At 37.0% G+C, this 18,248-nt stretch overlaps 1 protein-coding gene across 1 annotated transcript; it reads right to left on the bottom strand.

The window, feature by feature from the left end:
• Positions 1–1,177: 1,177 nt before the first annotated feature.
• Positions 1,178–13,407, bottom strand: LOC133878063 (clathrin heavy chain 2-like). The gene is made up of 30 exons (XM_062316551.1): positions 13,133–13,407; positions 12,810–13,014; positions 11,799–11,887; positions 11,593–11,671; positions 11,329–11,456; positions 10,760–10,858; positions 10,549–10,657; positions 10,251–10,330; positions 9,945–10,172; positions 9,794–9,859; positions 9,547–9,663; positions 9,158–9,355; positions 8,734–8,850; positions 8,449–8,508; positions 8,084–8,170; positions 7,744–7,827; positions 7,485–7,619; positions 7,334–7,396; positions 7,151–7,255; positions 6,957–7,069; positions 6,602–6,854; positions 6,341–6,477; positions 5,986–6,264; positions 4,891–5,893; positions 3,976–4,461; positions 3,653–3,823; positions 2,791–2,976; positions 2,161–2,283; positions 1,932–2,042; positions 1,178–1,673 (listed from the first exon to the last, which is right to left on the bottom strand). Exons 1-30 carry the CDS (start codon positions 13,196–13,198, stop codon positions 1,530–1,532), a joined length of 5,121 nt encoding a protein of 1,706 aa, XP_062172535.1. The 5' UTR covers positions 13,199–13,407; the 3' UTR covers positions 1,178–1,529.
• Positions 13,408–18,248: the final 4,841 nt, after the last annotated feature.

Below are 18,248 nucleotides of genomic sequence, written 5' to 3'. Positions count from 1 at the left end.
ACTTATAATCTCTGATTTTTTATTATTTTTGAAAAAATGTGTCTAAATTTAAAAAGTGTCAATTTAGAGTATTCATCTATTAATTTTTTTTTCAATTTCAACCCTCCATTCAAATTTTCTATTAAATCCTATCAAAATTATCAAAATATCATTGTGTTTATTTTTTTTAAAAAAAATTATAAATTTTTTAAAGATTCAGGTATGAGTATTTTAATAATTCCGTTAAATTCTGACCAACATTTAAATCTTAACAATTTTTTCCTAAAAATAAAGAGGATTATTTTGGAAATTTTGACAAGAATTAATGAAAAATTCTAACGGAGGGTTGAAATTAAAAAAAAAAATAAAAAAAAATTGAAAGTTAGATACCCTAAATTAACACTTTTTAAAGTTTGGGTACATTTTTTTCAAAATTGATGAAAAAATTAGGTTATAAGTAAAGTTTTCTCAAATAATAAATTTTCGAGATCGTAAAGCTTGAAGCATTTAAATTACAAATGATGATTAAGATTTAAAGAACCCTAAAAACCTCTAAAAGTTGTTAATCTTCTTTTTGTTTTTTCATCAATAATCCAATGAAATTCCCATTTTATCTTTACAACATTTAATTTCTTTTTTTCCAATTAAGCATCAAAGTCAATTGTATGTCATAAGAACACTGATTGGCGAGTCTCATGGTACGTATGGCATGTGCTAGACTCGTACAACACAAGCTAAATCAATGCCGATGAGAACAGAAGTGGGCTAAAAGATTTGAATCTCATATCACAAAGTTTTAGAGTTGAGTGAAAAATTGAAAACGCAAGGTAATTTAAGAGAGTAAGTGATTTTTTTTTTAATTTTTTAATTTCTTTAAAGTACCACATTTTTTACTATAATCCTCTACAAACGAATGTGACAGCGCCCTAGTAACCCACTATATACGATAATAGGATCATCTCTATTTCATTGTCCAAATTAAATTTTACAATATATAATGGTATACATGGTATCAGATCATTCAAAAATTGTAAACGGCACGACAATGTAGGCAATATAAACTATATAAACTGTGAAATTTGATCCGGACCACAAGATAAGTCGGCCATTTCAAGGATCCTATTCACCCTTGGCAGGATGTAGGTTCCATAATCTTTTGATATGGACTTCACAAAAAGCTTTAAAAAACAAAAGAACGTGAGCGAGAATCAATCATAAAATTTAGCGATGAAAGCTGTAAAATACAAGGAAATATGGTGTGTACAAAATTTTCCTAGACCCTCGTCGGGAAACCAATATGTGTCTTGAAACTAAGACGTCACCGTTTTAGTGATTGATCTAAACAAAGAAACCTATACACGTTAAACAGAAGTTCAGTCCAACTCTGCCTCGACTGCCAAGGAAATAAAGCCTTGGTGATGCAATCCAACAAATATTTGGCACCGCCGCTTCAATTTCCACTGATCATTAGAATTGTAGACAGTAAACAGGAAATGCCGGACTAGCTACACCATACAGAAGTTCTCTATGTATATTCAACAACCCAGAGATCAATAGGGAGCCATGGATGGCATGCCGAAAGCTGGCATCGGAGGCATCCCCATCCCGCCCATTGGTGGTGGAGCAAAACCGCCACTTGGTCCTGGCATTGGTGGTGCAGGCAAAGCAAGAGGCAGCAACTGGGCATACATATTCTGCAGATAATGAAAACATTAAAAAAAAAAAATGAATCTTTTTATTACTTTTATTGTTACTTTAGTGGTAAAGAAACCAGCTTTTTATGTACAATAAATGGGCATCCAAGAATGCGACCAAAACTATAAAGAACTTCTGATCAGGATGAATTCTTGGCTAAGAGGTTGCAGGACCAAAATATCCCCCAGAAGCACAAATTTCCATGTGGAGAAAAGGCCTCCTTAATGACACAAATAAATGTTGGTGAATAGCTATACCTGCTGAGCAACCACGTCCTGCTCCTCCCTCGCTTTAGCTTTCACCTCTTTTTGAGCCTCAAGTTTGTCCTTGACAAGTTCATCTACCTTGCTTGTGTACTCTCGCGAAAACTTAAAAAAAAATCATTAAAAAAAAAAGAAGGTAGATGTTAAAAAAAAAAGAGAAGCAAACAAGTATTAAAGACAAGTACTAGAGGAAGAAGAGTAATGACAGAAATAAAAAGGTCACCTGTAAGAGGTACGGGAAGGCAAAATCAATGATATTGTTCATCCATGCTAGCTCAAGTACAACATCTGGCCGGATTAAGTCATAACAAACAAAGAGGCACGATGCAAAACACTCTTTCTTTCCCTGAATACACATCATGCACAATTAGACAAGAACATGAAGCAATTTTCAGGGAAACAAACTTGAAGTAACCACATTTAGGATAATATATCAGAAAGGAAATGGGAGAAGAGCTCCCAGCCCCACCTGAAATTGAGGTTATGATTTAAACAAAAAAGAAAACAAAACAAAATCAAAATGACAACAAAAGCAAAGAAGTATGAGGAGCTATACAAAAATAACTACACCAGCACAAAATCTAAAAATATCAAAGTATTGAGAAACTTTAATCCAAAAATATCAAAATAAAAAAAATAAAAAATAGAAGAAGAAGAAGAAGATAGGTGTAGGAAGGGTGATGATGATTTCATTTTAGTTCTTTTACTTATCAAAAACAAGATAGGTGTAGGAAGGGAAGAACATGTATGACTCAGATAATTATGTACATATGTCCTTGACTCGATTTATTCTAGACCAATGAATTATAATAAAATAATAACGATAATAATAAAGAAGAAGAAGAACACGAACCTGCTCAATGAAGTAGACAAGCAACTCCTCTGAAAGTTCACGGTCGCCAGACTGTGAACATGTCTCCATGGCATCCTTGTAAAGATTATCTTTCTTTGACAATGCAATGGACTGCTTCCATCTGCCTGCTTTCTTATAAATATAAGCAGCAACACGCCTCATCTCAAGAAGCTCATGTTTCTCAATCTGAAGATTTGCATTGTTGACAAGGTTAGTATGAGTCCCATCAAAAACTTCTTTTTTGATAAGTAGAGTCTAGGGTTGGCAATTTTTGACACGACCCGCGAACTCGACACGAACACGACACGAAAAAACCGGGTTTGGGTTTGTTATAATCGGGTTCGGGTCATAATCGGGTTGACCCGATTATGACCCGATTATAATCGTGTTTGGCGGGTCAACCCGCGCCAACCCGATTATGACCCGATTGTACGGGTTGACCCGATAACACGATTACCCGCCAACACGATTATAACCCGATTACCCGGGTTGACCCGCCAACACGATTATAACCCGATTAAAAAAAAAAAAATTGAAGGTAAAAAAAAAAAAAAAAAAAAAAAAAAAAAAAAAAAAAAAAAAAAAAAATTGAAGGTTGAAACATGTGAAAACAGTGAAATTGATGCCGTGTCGGGTCGGGTCGTGTCGGGTAAACGGGTGACACAATTTTTTAGTCGGGTTTGTCGGGTCGTGTTCGGGTCACGTGTCACAACCCGATTAATAATCGGGTCGGGTTCGGGGTTGACACGTTTATATAATCGGGCCAGTCGGGTTGACCCGAACCCGACCCGTGAACCCGAATTGCCAACTCTAGTAGAGTCCCATCAAAAACTTCCAAATAACAAAAAGATTTTAACCTCACCTTCTGTGCAAGGCCTATGTGATCAAAGTTATCATGCAGATCAATTGATTCGCGAAGTCTGTCATAGTCCTCCTCCTCTATGTAAATCTCATTCAAAGCTTCGTTTACAGCAGAAACATCGTTGCTCTGAACTGCAACCATGTATGGCTTCACAAGACGGAGGTGACCAGCCTGACACCCAAAAGATAGCAAACAAAAAAAAAAAAATATTACAGATGGAACTTTTTCCAACAAATTCAATCATCTTCTTCTCAACTAAGGGAGTGGGGGGAAAACAGCAGCAAGACAGCATATACTGATAATATCATAAGTAACATTCATACCTTTCGCATTATATCCACCACACGGGTATGGTCTACACGAAGGGCAAGCACATTAAGAAGATCATTGATAAGATCCGGATGTTCCTGCAAGTAGAAATGCACAGCCCTATAGTAGAGCTCAACACTTGCAACTTTGACTATCACATCCTTGAATTGCATGTGGTCCCATGCTTCCGGGGAGTGGTTCATTATTGTAGTTGCAGCATTGTCAAACTCATCATATTGGATGTATAAGTAAGTTAATTCCATCCAATGCTGTTGTTCATCACAAGCTCGTATGAGCTTTGGAATGTTCAGACGGGTTGAGAACAATTTAATGTGCTCCATAAGCTTCTCAGGACGATATCTTGCATATAGAACTCCCAACTCAGTAAAGATGCCCATATGAGCACGTTCCAATCCCAGTCCACTCTCCATGAGAGAAATGAGCTCGTTAAAGCATCCCCTGTTCTGATAATACTCACTGACCTCTTCCAAATCATCCACCTTCATAAAGAAACATACAGAATTAAGGAGTAGTCAAACAACAATAGGGTTCTAAATAAGCAAGCAACTAATTATGTTATACAAAAATGACCAAAAGTATAGCTGCCAGCCCAGGGGGACGGGAAAGTTAGGTCCACAAGGACCCAAGCACCAGTATTCAATCACAGTTGTGGCAAGTAAACAATTTTCAAACCCAGTGAAGCAAATAAAACCAAGAGGGAAAAAAGAGAAGGGACAGTTGTGAAACTTGCAACATGTGAAAACATAGAACATGGAAATTCACTACAGATTTCCCTCTATTTTGTAAGTACCTTAAGTAATTTAGAAATTGGCACCATAATGGTCAAATACTCATATATGAAACCACAATATTAACTTTCATAAGCGAGATGGTATAAAAATTAAATGCACTATAAACATGAAAGGCACCTGTATGATGATGTTTAGACCACATATCTGAGCCAAGCGGAATTCCTCAGCATCAACACAGGCAAAGCAGACTTCCTTCCATGTTTTCGAGCTGTTGGCTTTCCGAGCTGCATCAACAGCACCTTGAAACTGTTTTAGCTTCACCAGAGTAACTGCCAGTTTAGCCCAGTTAGAAATAAATGCATATATGATCTTTGCCGCCTCATATAGGGCTTCATCATATAAGCGATCTCCAACATTTTGGAGATTAGCAACATTTGGCATGAGAATGAACTCTTCAATGTCGCTGAGCCGATCAATCTTAGCATATGCATAAATAAGTTCACTGTCCACCTTGGGCTCTTTAGTCTTCTGCCTAACCATTAGAAGGTACTTCACCAAGTCATGGTACACATTTGCATCCTCAGCAGCCCGTATGACATCTAAAAATTGGGTGGTATCATCTGCACGGATAAATGACTCAATAGCATCACTCACTAGCCCCTCTCGCAGTTGAGCCTTGGCCACTTGGCTCCAAACAGCATCTTCTTCAACCCGGAATGCAAACTCCACAGCTCGTTCAATGCTACGAATGTTATCCAACAGCACATTCACTGCCTGAACATTCAAATTGAACTTTTTAAAGATGGCAAATGCTTCTTCATATAATTGAGCTTCCACGGCCACCTCCCCGACAGCAGGACCATCAAAATTGTCTAACCTATTAATATAATCCATAACTCTTGACGGGTCAGCCTTGATGGCAGTAAGGATAAGCAGATTCTGCAGATTAAAGTTGCCACTAAATGCCGAATTTTGGAGCACAATCTTCTCAAGAAGCTCAATTAGTTCATGTGGAAGATCCGCCGTCATAAAAGCTTTAACAGCTGCTGACACTTGCTCCGGACTTTTGCTTTCAGGCAAAGCAGTAGACACAACTTGATCAATTAGCTGCCTTCTATACTCATTTTCAGGATTAAGAACGTTCTCCCAGAGGTCGCCGTCCATCCTTTCAACCACATATCTAATAGAGAAACAAAGATAAATAAAATCAGTTTGCCAAACAGAATAGTTAGGAAATAGATTCACATCTAAAGTAAGCAACAACATACAAACCTAGCCTGCAGTTTGAATAAGGAGTTTTTATTTGTGACATTTATAAGTTCATCATCGCATTGCCCTCTGCGGTAAGCAACAACAGCAAGAGTGGGATCTCTTTTCTCACAATATTTTCCCACGACACGAGAATCGTAGTATGGGTTGGTTGTGAGAAAATGCTCAGGATTATTGTTGCTGTCTATGATGATTTTACCCAGAGCATTGTGAACATGTACATCTTGGCTTCCCTCACTCACAAGATGCTCTAAGAACTGAGTTAACAAGCGGAGACGATTCCTGACAAAAAAGACAAGCAACAATTAATAAAATCAAAATAATAATGAAAACAGCGCATAGTTAGAAAACAACACACCTTTTCTCACATTCTTCCACCAGGGGCTCAACAGGAAGAAGAGAACGAACTGAAAGAATAAGACCTTTGATGAAATCTTCGGGGCACTCATCATCTAACAGCTGCCCTACAACTAGAGGAGCATTTCCTGGATTGACCTATTAAGCAAGCCAAGAATCATAATGCTTAATATCCATTTTATATTACTCAGCTTCATAAGAAATAACCCAAAATAAAATCACTTGGAATATACAAGTAAAGAAATCCATGTTAAATATTTACCTTTTGAACGTAACCTTCAATATAGCGAAGCATGTTACTAGTGTATAGGTAATGGGTGAGATCCGGAACAAAACCAAAACGATCACAGACATTAATCAGAGGACGTGCATCTGGAAGCTTCGCTTCCATCAGAAAGTTCTTTGTCTTCTCAGGGTCATAAAAGTTAGATTCCCGCGTCACACGTTCTACCTCCTTAATTTGGCCGGTTTTAGCAGCAGCTTCAATGTACTTGAAGTGGATATCAGGATCCTCACTATACAAAAAGAAATAGAAAGTAATGATAAATTGCCCACCAAACGCATATAGTCAACTAATGTTGGCTTTTCCTTTTCTTTCACAATAAAGAGAAGGGTACCTGGAGCTCAAATATGACCCTAAGAAAAAGTATAACCCTTCATAGGACTTGAACTGCTCAAATAGTTTTATGCAGGCGTCAACACCTAAATGCTCAGAGTATTCTTTGGCAGCCTGCATAAAAAATATTCTAGTAAGCCGCACATTTAAAAACAGCAGTAATAGCAACACCAGCTTAAAGAATCACTACTTCACCTGCACAATTAGCTGAAGATTGCCTCTAAGATTGACCACTAGAAGATCTTTCATGCACTCAAGAGCCCATTCTTTGGAAAGGGTTCCAAAGAACTCAACAAGAGACTGGAAAGCACCAAATGATTAGAAATTTTACCAGATTCACATTTGGCCAAGTTTTGTATAAGAATTTGAGTACCAAACCTGTGGTTCAATTGCATGTGTATTCACAATGACACGTTTAATATCAGGCAACTCTGTATAGTGCTGCAGAATCAAAAGATAATTTAGATCAGGAGAAAACTAATTATCCTTGTAAAAAATTTTGCCATCAAAGTTCAAGAGGCCACCATACCTGAAGGGCCCGCAAATATAAACCAGCTTTTTCACAAAGCTGTGCAATACGTGGGCGGTCGTAATGGCTGAACATACCATTGGCTAATATAGCATCCGCAACATTTGGAAATGTCACAAGGTTAATTTCCAAAACCTGAACAAAATAAAAGATGAAACGGATATAAGTAAAAACATGGAAACAAAGTTATAAAATATCAGATTAAAATATTAGAAAACAAATTACAAGAAAAAAAAAAAAAAAAAAAAAAAAACTGGACCTTTGTTTGAAGGAAGCCATGCTCAGGTAGATTCGGCTTCAGCACATCCAGCAGAAAAGCTGTTGCCTCACGGATTAAGTTCCTCTGGACAACAGAAAATTCTTAATAAAACAAAGTCTGAAGTATGCAAGTGTTTAGCTTAAATCAATAATGAGAATACAATAATTTTCTCCTGGCAGAAAATCTGAATATGCTAAACTAAGATTAAAAGAAAAGGAGAAAATATGTTTCTAACTCTAACTTCATATCCAAAATACATTTTATTAGCTTACGAAGAAAATGAAGTCTATGTTGAATCTGAAACTATTTGAACCATATATAAGGAAAATTCCAATTGAACCTGAAGAAACAGATCTGTTATTGTGTTGTAGTCAACTGGGCAGCCTCCCTCCATTTGAGACATCATCAGTGCAAAATTAACAGCCCCCTGCAATCAAGAAAGTACAAAATATTCCTATATCAGAAACGCAGTTAATATTTCGCAACTCAGTCTGGTACGGCACTATGACACGTTCAACATTTGAAAAGAGACTTGCTATGTGCTAGAAAAGAAGAAACCCATGACAAAGCAAAAGATACTGCTGAATACAATTTAATAATTGAATCTGATATATGAACCTTAAAATGTTGCACCCAACTTAGTTATAATATCCTACTAAGGAAAAAAAAATGCCCAAAAACTCTATTACAAAACAATCCACACACCTGGGGATCTGACCGCAAAATCGTTTGCAGAAGGAACAAATAATCAGGTGTGTACCCAACCTGCATTGGTAAAGAAAATCATCTGTATGGTGAGCATCAAGAAGTACATATTACATATTATATTGCAATGACATGACAAAGGTCATATAATGTGAGTAGGGATTTACTCATCAAAAATAAAATGTTAGTAGTGATTCACAACTAAGGACTACTGGTTGAAATGGTTGAACTTGACTCCGTATATTTAGAGATGCCGGTACTAGTAAGAAAATCTTATTAAATAACCTGCTTTGAGTATATCAAAATCTTGTCAAACTCCCTCCTCTCAGCAAATGCTGCAACAACTTTTGGAGTTGCCCTAGCTTTGATATATATTTTCAGCGCAAGGTCACCATCAACTGTCTGCAAAATAAAACATTTCGAAATATTAGAAAGATGGAAAAAAAGAAAATAGGTGAGTAAAACAAAAGCACCATAAACACCCAACTATATAAAAAGACAAACATAAAACGATTGAAGGAGACAATTGTCAATTACAAGTCAAAAGGATAATGCAGTTTGATTTTAACAAAGTTGGTATTTTCCCCTAAAAAGTATAACCCTCGCTCACCCAGCCCAATGAGCTAACATTCAAGCTTTGCACTCGAATAATCCTCAAAAACTTCAAGGTGTTACTGAAAAGAGTTCAATAAAAAACTTTCATACAGACCTTCACAAGATCTCCAAGCTCCTCACTACATTCCAGCTTGTCCTCTGCCAACCAATTCTCCAAAAGATTCTTTTTGTTCTGGTTTACAACAAGGCGTGATAATTCCAAAGACTCAAAACCATTGAGTTTTCCTCTCGTCAACAGTGTTCCAAAGTACTGCAATAGTGGTGGTGTTTGCCCTGCTTGCACAGGAACACTCTACAACAAAAGAACAACACAATAATATTAGAATCTCACCGCAAAGATCACATGCATGTCTTATAGATGATGCATCCCATTCTCAGGATCACATAAAGAACCAAATAGAAATCAGAAGAATTTATCAGGAGTGAGGCACGCAAAAACTAACCAAAAAAATGCCAAACTGGGATATATATCTATATATATACCTGAAATTTGGCAACAGTATCAGGGGTACGAAGTATTCCCCGAGGAGATTCTGCAGCAAGCTCTGCAGCCTCCTTATACTTAGTCTGAGCAAACAACTCTTGAAACCGCTGGACAACCTAATCATAATGAATAAAACAGAAATCAGCTAAAGCATTAAGCATACATCAGAGATCACTACATTTCACCAATCACAGCTCAAAAACAAGACAATTGTGATAAATAATATCAAAATCAATGTCAAGTTACCAGCTCATCTGCACCAGGAAGGTTTGCTCTTTTGGCGAGATTAACAGCAAGTTCCAAATTGTTCAACTGCAGAATCACATTAACAATAATTTACTATACCAATAATTTGTTTGCTCTGACAGCCAAAATAGGGAAAACTTTATAAACATACCGATCCACTAACAAATTTTACAATTGTGTCTTCATTTACAGTGGCAAGTAACACCTGTCCACGTCTATTGATGGCATAAAAGCCCCCAACTGATGAAGCTTCTGCTGTCAAAAATATAGGATCTGGACTGATTCGATTTCTATATACTGCAGTAGCAGTCTCTAGGTCATACACAAAAAGAAGTCCAAGCTTCGTGATCACATATATTAAACCATATTTTTGCGATATCTGCCACAAAAAGAATAGCAGCTTAATTTATAGTGAATTTATCTGGAACAAAGCAAATCAGTAAGAGAATATTCTGACCTGCATTGAAACAGGAAAGTCATCAGGAAAATCTGGGGGAAAGAATAGATCTGCCTGTTTCTTGGAAAATGATGGTTTGCCTGACAACAAAATCCATAATCAGTACAGGAAGACATTACAGAGACCAGAAGACAGTGCAACAGTAGCATCTAACTTAAAACAGCAATAAAATTGATTGCTCATAGTATCATATGGCATTAAAAGCATGCATATGACGAGCCCGTAGTAGTACTAATAAACCTATCGGCATGCATGCACATTTATCTTAAGGCAGATGTTAATGGAGAATAGATTAGACCTGGCTGGGCACCAAGTTCAATAACATGCATCTTCGATGCAACTTGTCCAGCATTCAAGGTCTTTGAGGCAAAACAAATTAGAATTGAAGGATTTTCATTCCCTGGAACCTGTATATAACATGAAAAATAATATTCAGCACCATTACAATATAACTGCGTATTAATAATAAACCATATTGAAACAAAACAACCTTGGAAGGAGAGTCATACTTTAAATGTGGCAAATGACGCAGCATGTGCTTCTAGCGCTTGACTACGTTGCTGATCCACAGAGAAAAGCTGCATATTTCCTTTGACCAGTTGTGGCCTCTTTAACAAAAATTTTGGAAACACAAATATATCAGTGTCGAAGATATTGCCTGAACTGGTAAGTTTCTTACATCTTCTGCTCAAATAATAGGCAGAGGCAATTTCAGTGATTCAAAAGCCCTGCAGACAAAGGTTGTGCCACAATAATCGGAAATAGAATGTTTTATCTATCCTAAGAGAAAAATTGCAGTAGTATGACCATGTTTAAGCAATTAAGCAGTAACTTAAATGAGTACAGCGTATGTGTGCATCCACCACAACATTACAGCTGTCTAGTATTTACAGGTAAATGGCATAATTCATCAAATGACTGCAGCGTTATGACATGCCTAAAAGACACCCAATCACTAAGAATGTTAATCTAAATAAACCCATAGGTGAAAGATACACAAAAGTAAGAGAAAGCATAGAACACAAGTAACATTGCCAACATGAGGCCAAAAACTACAGATAAGGATGGAACCATTTACCTCGGGTGGACCAGGAGCAATTCCAACCAAGACCAACCACTTTTCAGTAGGATCACAACGATAGTTGATTATTTGATTATTTGCCAAATTAGCTGCTCGCTCAAACATCTTCAAAGGCTCAGAATCACCTAAGATATGAGATGCATTAAGAATGTTACATGAACCAATAACCACAGAGAGAGAGAGACCAAAACAAAACGACAAATCATTAAAACAAAGCAAAAAAAAGGAATACAAATAATCAGGAAACGTTAGATGTCTTGCCTTCAATTGACCAATGATATACCGAGGTCTGTGTGACGAGACCTAGCATCTTTGGGGTGATCCATTTCCAAAAGACGACCTATCCAAAAAGGAGAGTACAAAGAGTTAACACTGTTTAGTGCAGTCAAAATCATAACTTGACAAAATAAAGGTTCAAAAGTGACATCGCACACTTTGAACATGCTTCAATGGGACAAATTTATCACCTGCTCTGGCATCTGATGCGACTTGACCTTTGCTTTTAGTTCAATGTTGAATATTTGTAAGTGATCCTGAGTAGTTCCCGCAACTTGAGCTTTACATCGAATAATACCATTCATTAGCCCGATAGTAACCTTAGTATTGAATCAAGGTGCAGAGAAAAATCATTTCTGTTAAATTTCTTATTTTTTCTATAGAATTTGTCACTATTTCATAATACTGAATCCAGTACTACTGTGTGGTAAAACAGAAAAAGACGGAACTATACTGAATATACACTGTTGCAATTCCATGTCCAATCCCCTTCCAGACAAAGAACACTACCCCGCAAACATCAATCGGTAACACAGAAACAATGTACCACAATCTTTAGTTGGCACTTGGCAAAAAAAAAAAATTTCAATGGGTTAACAGCTGTTTGGTTAAATGATTCTTATTTCAAAATGCCCAAAATATGAGATATACACACAATGACAAAACTCAGGTTAAGTTCCTTTTTAAAAAACCACTATATTAATGATAAACATAAAATTTAAGATCAATACACCTCATGGGTCTCATTGAATATGCGCTGTTTATCTGAATCATTAATTGGAATGAATTTTAAACATTTGATATAGACTCCCATATTCATCACTATATTTTGATGAATTTCCGACCATCTACATAGTCTAAAAAAGCTCAGTAGAATTACATGTTAACCAGACACAATTTCGAGTTGTATAAGAATTATGATCCTCGAGATTTCCCCATGGTCACTCCACCATGGAATTCTTAAATTTCTAAATTCAGGTTTTGCTAAGTGCCATTTACCATCCCTACAGTATTACAATGTACGGTTGCACATTTGAACAATAAAACAACGAAAATTAACAAGATATAATTTGTGCAAATCTCAACATTACTATTTTTAGCACGGGCACATAATGTGCAGTACCAGTAGACTAAACACGATGAGAAACTGCGAAATTCGAAACCGATAGTTGGAATTCAGAATGGGAAAACGAAATGCACACCCTTGAGAGCGAGGATTCTGGAATTGGGGTTCATGAGGGCCGAGTCGGCAGTGATAGGCCGGCGGAGGGGCTGATTGGGCATGGTCATGTCGACGATGACCACGCTGTTCTGCGGCGACGTTTCTCTCACGCAGATGTACTTGTCCGACTCCATCGTCACGTGCGTGAACGTGATGAACTGCGGGTTGATCCCCAGGCTCGGTAGCTGCGACCACCACAAGGAAAAGCAAAATCAGATATAACCGAACCGAACCAAACCAAAACGACGACGTAAAATTGAAACGCAAGCGCACAGACACAAACATGGAAGCGTAGGGATTTACAGTTAGGGTTTCTCTCGCAGTGATGGGGGCGTTGGCCGCGGTCTGGGAGGGCGTGGAGCCAGACATGGCGGAGGAGGTCAGACGGTCCAAACCCTGCGAGAGAGATAGAGAGGATGCAGATCTGAGAGTAGATGAGGACCGTGTAGCAGAAGGCCTATCGAGCGTGATCTGAAGCAACCTTGGGAAATTAGTGCTGTGTGGGGTTGTACCTTGAGAGTGAAGCTGGTCAATACCGAATTGCCGATGGCTGGTTCTAAGTGTACAATACTTGGACTGCAAGTATTTAGCTTGTTGCAGTATTTGTAACAAAATTTAAGACGAGCATGGCAAGTAGCATGGCCCATTTTCCATGTTTCAAAGTTGAGGCAATGGATTTGGGCCACTAGCTCATCAATTTGGGCTAGGCCTCTTTGCTCTAGTGACACATATGTCCTCATTGTGTAGACTATCATACCATATTTAGGTATTTACGTTATCTCTTATCACTTTTCTCTACACGTATGTCATCATTCGAAGAAGAAGTTAAAATCAAATACAAATCTTAACAATATTATTATCTCTTATTACTTTTATCTATATGGTTATCTTATTTTGTTAGTGTTATTTGTTCTCAAAATCCCTGTGATTCGACACTCGGACTCCCGATAATTTACTACTTCGTGACAACCTACACTTGGAATTGCACACTTAAGTTGTCAATAATAATAAATATTGTATTCACATCCCACCTTATCCTACTAAGTTGATGTTGCAGTATCCATCAGACCTTAACGAGTGCTTATGGATACTTCCACATCAGTCCAATAAAATGATGATAGGGTACAATATTTACCATTTAGATTCAATTCAATGGAATGGTGATGGGATGGGGTAATATTTGAGATATGATAAGCAAACTAACATTTAGATTCGTTTTTTTTTCACATTTGGGTCTTATATATCTAATGATTAATTTTAAAAAAAAAATTGTTGAAGTTGTACAAGAGTTGTATAGAAGTTGTAAGCATATCATATTTCGTAGTATTTAGCATTACTTTTTTAAGAAAAACTATATTTAGTAGATTCATGTATAACTGTTATACAAGTAGATGATGTGGCAATAAAAATCAGGTCTTATATCAACACTTAATTTTTCTTTTTGTTACAAGTGTTGATCTAATAGCTGATTTTTATTGTTACACCATTTAGTTATATGACACTCTTTGATTGAAAAGCATTTTACATAGGCTTTACCGAAGGCTACTGTTAGGAGGATTATGATAGACATGCTTTACATCTAACGATTCACAATGTACTAACTACCCACATGAAATAAATGCTATCAACAACAAATAATATCAATAAATACTTTAACATTTATTTCATGTGAACAGTTGGCACATTGTGAACCGTTAAATGTAAAGTATTGTAAATCTTAAATGTTTAAAAAATTTGAGGGAATCTGGTCGTGTTAGGGCGACCTTTATTGCCATAACAGCATGATGATTGTGGTTGCTCTGAAAGGCCCTGAACCCTAGGATTAGTCAAAGCGGTGGTAGTTCTAGTGTACAGTATAAAATTACAAGCAATTTGAGCTTCGAGGTAGAATTATTATTTGCCCTATTGCATAGCACAAGCATGGCAACTGGCAAGCCCATTCTCATTTTTGATAACCACCTCACGTCAACCTGCTATTTTGGGCCAAGGCCAACAGCTCTTTCATTTGGGTTGTGCCGCAAGTTCAACCCCATGGCCACGTCTCCAAAACCCACAGCCAAGTCACGTGGCCAAGTCCAAACCGGTGCCCCAACCAGAGGAGGCATAGAGGAGGTGGTTGGCGTCGTTGGTGCAGAGCAAGTAGCAGAGTGAAACCTCTGGTGTTATGTGGATTACCACATTTCGGACATTATATGTATCACGTGGATTGTCCCGTCAATTTATAAATAATTTATAATAAAAGTTATAGTATTCTTAAAAATAATTATAAAATAAACAAAGGAAACTTGTAATTTCTATAGGATCTGTTTGGGTTTACAATTTAAAAATAATTATTTTTAAAAACACCGTTAAACTTTTAGTGAAATCGCAATTTAGTTTTTAAAAACGTATCATTTTATCTGCGATTTAAAAATTCTTTTTTTTTTTTTTTTTTACATTTTCAATGCAATTCAAAACCAGTAATTCTACATGTACATTAAGTATCCATCAAGTGTCCATAAAAAAATGAGATAGTTTTTAAAATCACTATTTGATCAAAATCATCGTTTGATCAATCACACGATCAATTTGTGATTTTAAAAGCCACACTCATTTTTTTATGGACACTTGATGTACATAAAGAATTACTCATGCAAAACATACTCTTAAAATTTCATCTTTATCTCTTAGCTTCTTTCTCTTTGGGTTTGCGATTGCGATTTAAAAATAATTATTTTTAAAAACGCAGTTAAACTTTAAAAAAATCACAATTTAATTTTTAAAATAATTTATTTTTAAAAACCCACCATTTTACCTGAATTAAAAATTAAAAGCACAAAGTTTTTTACTTTTTCAATGCAATGCAAAACACACTCTTATCTATTAAAAAAAAACACTCTTAAAATTTCATCTTTATCTCTTAGCTTCATTTTCCAACTCATCTTCTACCTTTTCATCCATTTCATTTTTTATATCTTAGTTTATCAGATAACTTTAACTCTTGTCATTTAGCTCATCTAATAAAAGTTATCTCCTCTTCAGATATATATATATATATATATATATATATCCAAACCGTTTGGATTCTTTTTTTTTCTTTTTTTTTTTCTTTTTTTGAACAGAATTGGAACTTTCATTAATAATTTAAAACCAAGCCCGAAGGCAAATACAACAGCCCGAAGGCAAACATCCAGTCCAAAAGCTACAAATCACGCCCGGAGATCTGAGGTAGTGAATAGAGATACAGAATACCTAACCACTAAACTAGGAACAAATCCTAACTTAAAACAGCTACTTAAGCAACAAACTAAAATTACAAGAACATACAATAGGGTCCTCTCTATACACTGAAGCACAAACCAACTAAAAAGAGAGAGTCTGGTCGCTTACAAGCCACCTAAAATGCCCAAGTAATTTACAGCCCATTACAAAGGTAAACTGTGAATAGACAAGAATATACATAATGATAAAAAACACAGATCACAGAAGCCCAGAAGCTGTCGGAGGAAGAAACCGTCCGGTCACCGGCGCGTGTAGCACACGCGCCACCCCAGACCTCCCCTGCTGCTGTCGGACACCCCACCAACACGAAACCCCCCAAAACCTAGCCGGAAAAAAGGAGTGTGGCTCTCACACGCGCAGGTCACCCATGGCACGTGAGGACCACGCTCCGCGCGTAGAGGCCCAAACACCGCCGGTGGTTGAGGAGGCGGCTTTATAAGCGGACGGCGAACACAGCAGAGCAAGTCGTGTCGCAAGGTTTTCGGCGAAACGTTGTAGATCTAGCTTGACAGAAACCGGAAACACATGCAAAACCAGCTCCAGCCTTCCGATCTGCTAAAAAGAGGAAGAAAAACGAAAACAAAGCAAGAAAGCAAACTCCATAGCTCTAAAGCTAGGAGAATCACAGCCACCACCGGAACTGTCCGGGGGGAACAAAAGCTCAACAACCCTAGTGGTTGGGAGAAAACTATCCTCACTGGAACAACCAGGGGGTAACAAAAACCGCCTTGGCTCATGAGGAGCCAGAGGTAAAAATCATCACCGGGAGGAAGGAGGCGCAAGGCCACCCCCTCCTGGTGAAAACCAGACTCACAGGCTTGTTCTCTCTCTCTCTCTTTTAGTGTCACAAACCGTTGGATTCTTATCCTTTCATCTCAAGAAATTATTGTATAACTATAAATTACAGACGCTGAACGACAAGTATTGAACTTCTCTCACTTGTTCAATGTTTATATTATATGAGACGAAGTTCCTAGCAGCTTTTAGAGATTACGGTTGGTTGGGGGGTGTGAGACAGATAATTAGGATAAATATAGCCCAATCACATTGAAAATAAAAAGTTATGAAGTGGGCATCATTTTGAAGCTCATGAGCTTTTGCCTTTGTCTTAGGATGACTTACCACACAATCTCCTAAGAATTGTATGAGTTTCATATAAAATCTACTTGTTCGAGTAAATGATTAAATAACTCAAAATTTATTTGAAAGGATAAATCATATATAGACTGATTGGACTCTCTCACAAGTGTTGGAGATCTCAATCCCCCTAGTAGACCTGCCAAATCATATATGGGTAATACTTCAAGACAATAATTAAATTCAATAAAAACATAGTGTAAAGGGTAAACCCAATCTTTTGTAACCTCTAATGGAGAGTTGTTAGATAAGTTTGAAACATAGTATCATAAATGCACGTTTACACTGGATCGAGTTTGCCCCATTAAGAGAGAAACCCATCATTTCGAAAGGGGTAGCCGTGTGGCTACCCGATAGTAGCACAGCCACCCGTATGAAAACAACGGGGTTCTCTTAATGGGATAAACTCAATACAGTGTGAACATACATTTTCGGTATTGTCATATTGATATAATAGTTGTACATTTTGAAGAGTATACACCCAAGTTCCTTAATAAAGTTTGTTGGGCCTGTAGTCCTGTGGACCTGATACTCGGTTCATCAACCAACAAACAACAGAAGAATTGTACAACTCCACATTAAATCACCTCCTAAGTCCTAAGCCACATCAGTAACCGTTCCCATGATCCCTGGCATGGGTCAATACGCAAGATAGGGGTCGTGGAGTGTAGGAAATATTTACAGCAAGGAAATCTTCTATAATGGCGTAATACGTGACGGACAATTATGACAAAATCTGTTATAAAGGGTAACAATCATCAAGGAAAAAGATGATTTCTCATCTCCTTCCTTTACATACTATTTTTCACTTTTCCTAAGATTACTTCCTTTGATTTATATTGATTTAAGTATCGAAATTGTCTCCTGTCGATCAATTCCAACAAGTTCTTTTCTTTTGCCAAGTTATTCTCTCCTTTACAAATACTTATTTTTGGCTGCAAGGATTCTAGTTGCAAACTCTTAAGGGTCTAAAAATAAAAAATCAAAAAAAAATAAAAAAAATCAAAATATGGTCGAACGC

This window comes from Alnus glutinosa, chromosome 9, assembly GCF_958979055.1.
Source record: "Alnus glutinosa chromosome 9, dhAlnGlut1.1, whole genome shotgun sequence".
NCBI classification, from domain to species: domain Eukaryota; kingdom Viridiplantae; phylum Streptophyta; class Magnoliopsida; order Fagales; family Betulaceae; genus Alnus; species Alnus glutinosa.
The sequence above is the reverse complement of the archived record's forward strand: the minus strand, read 5'-3'. Positions and strand labels throughout refer to the sequence as shown.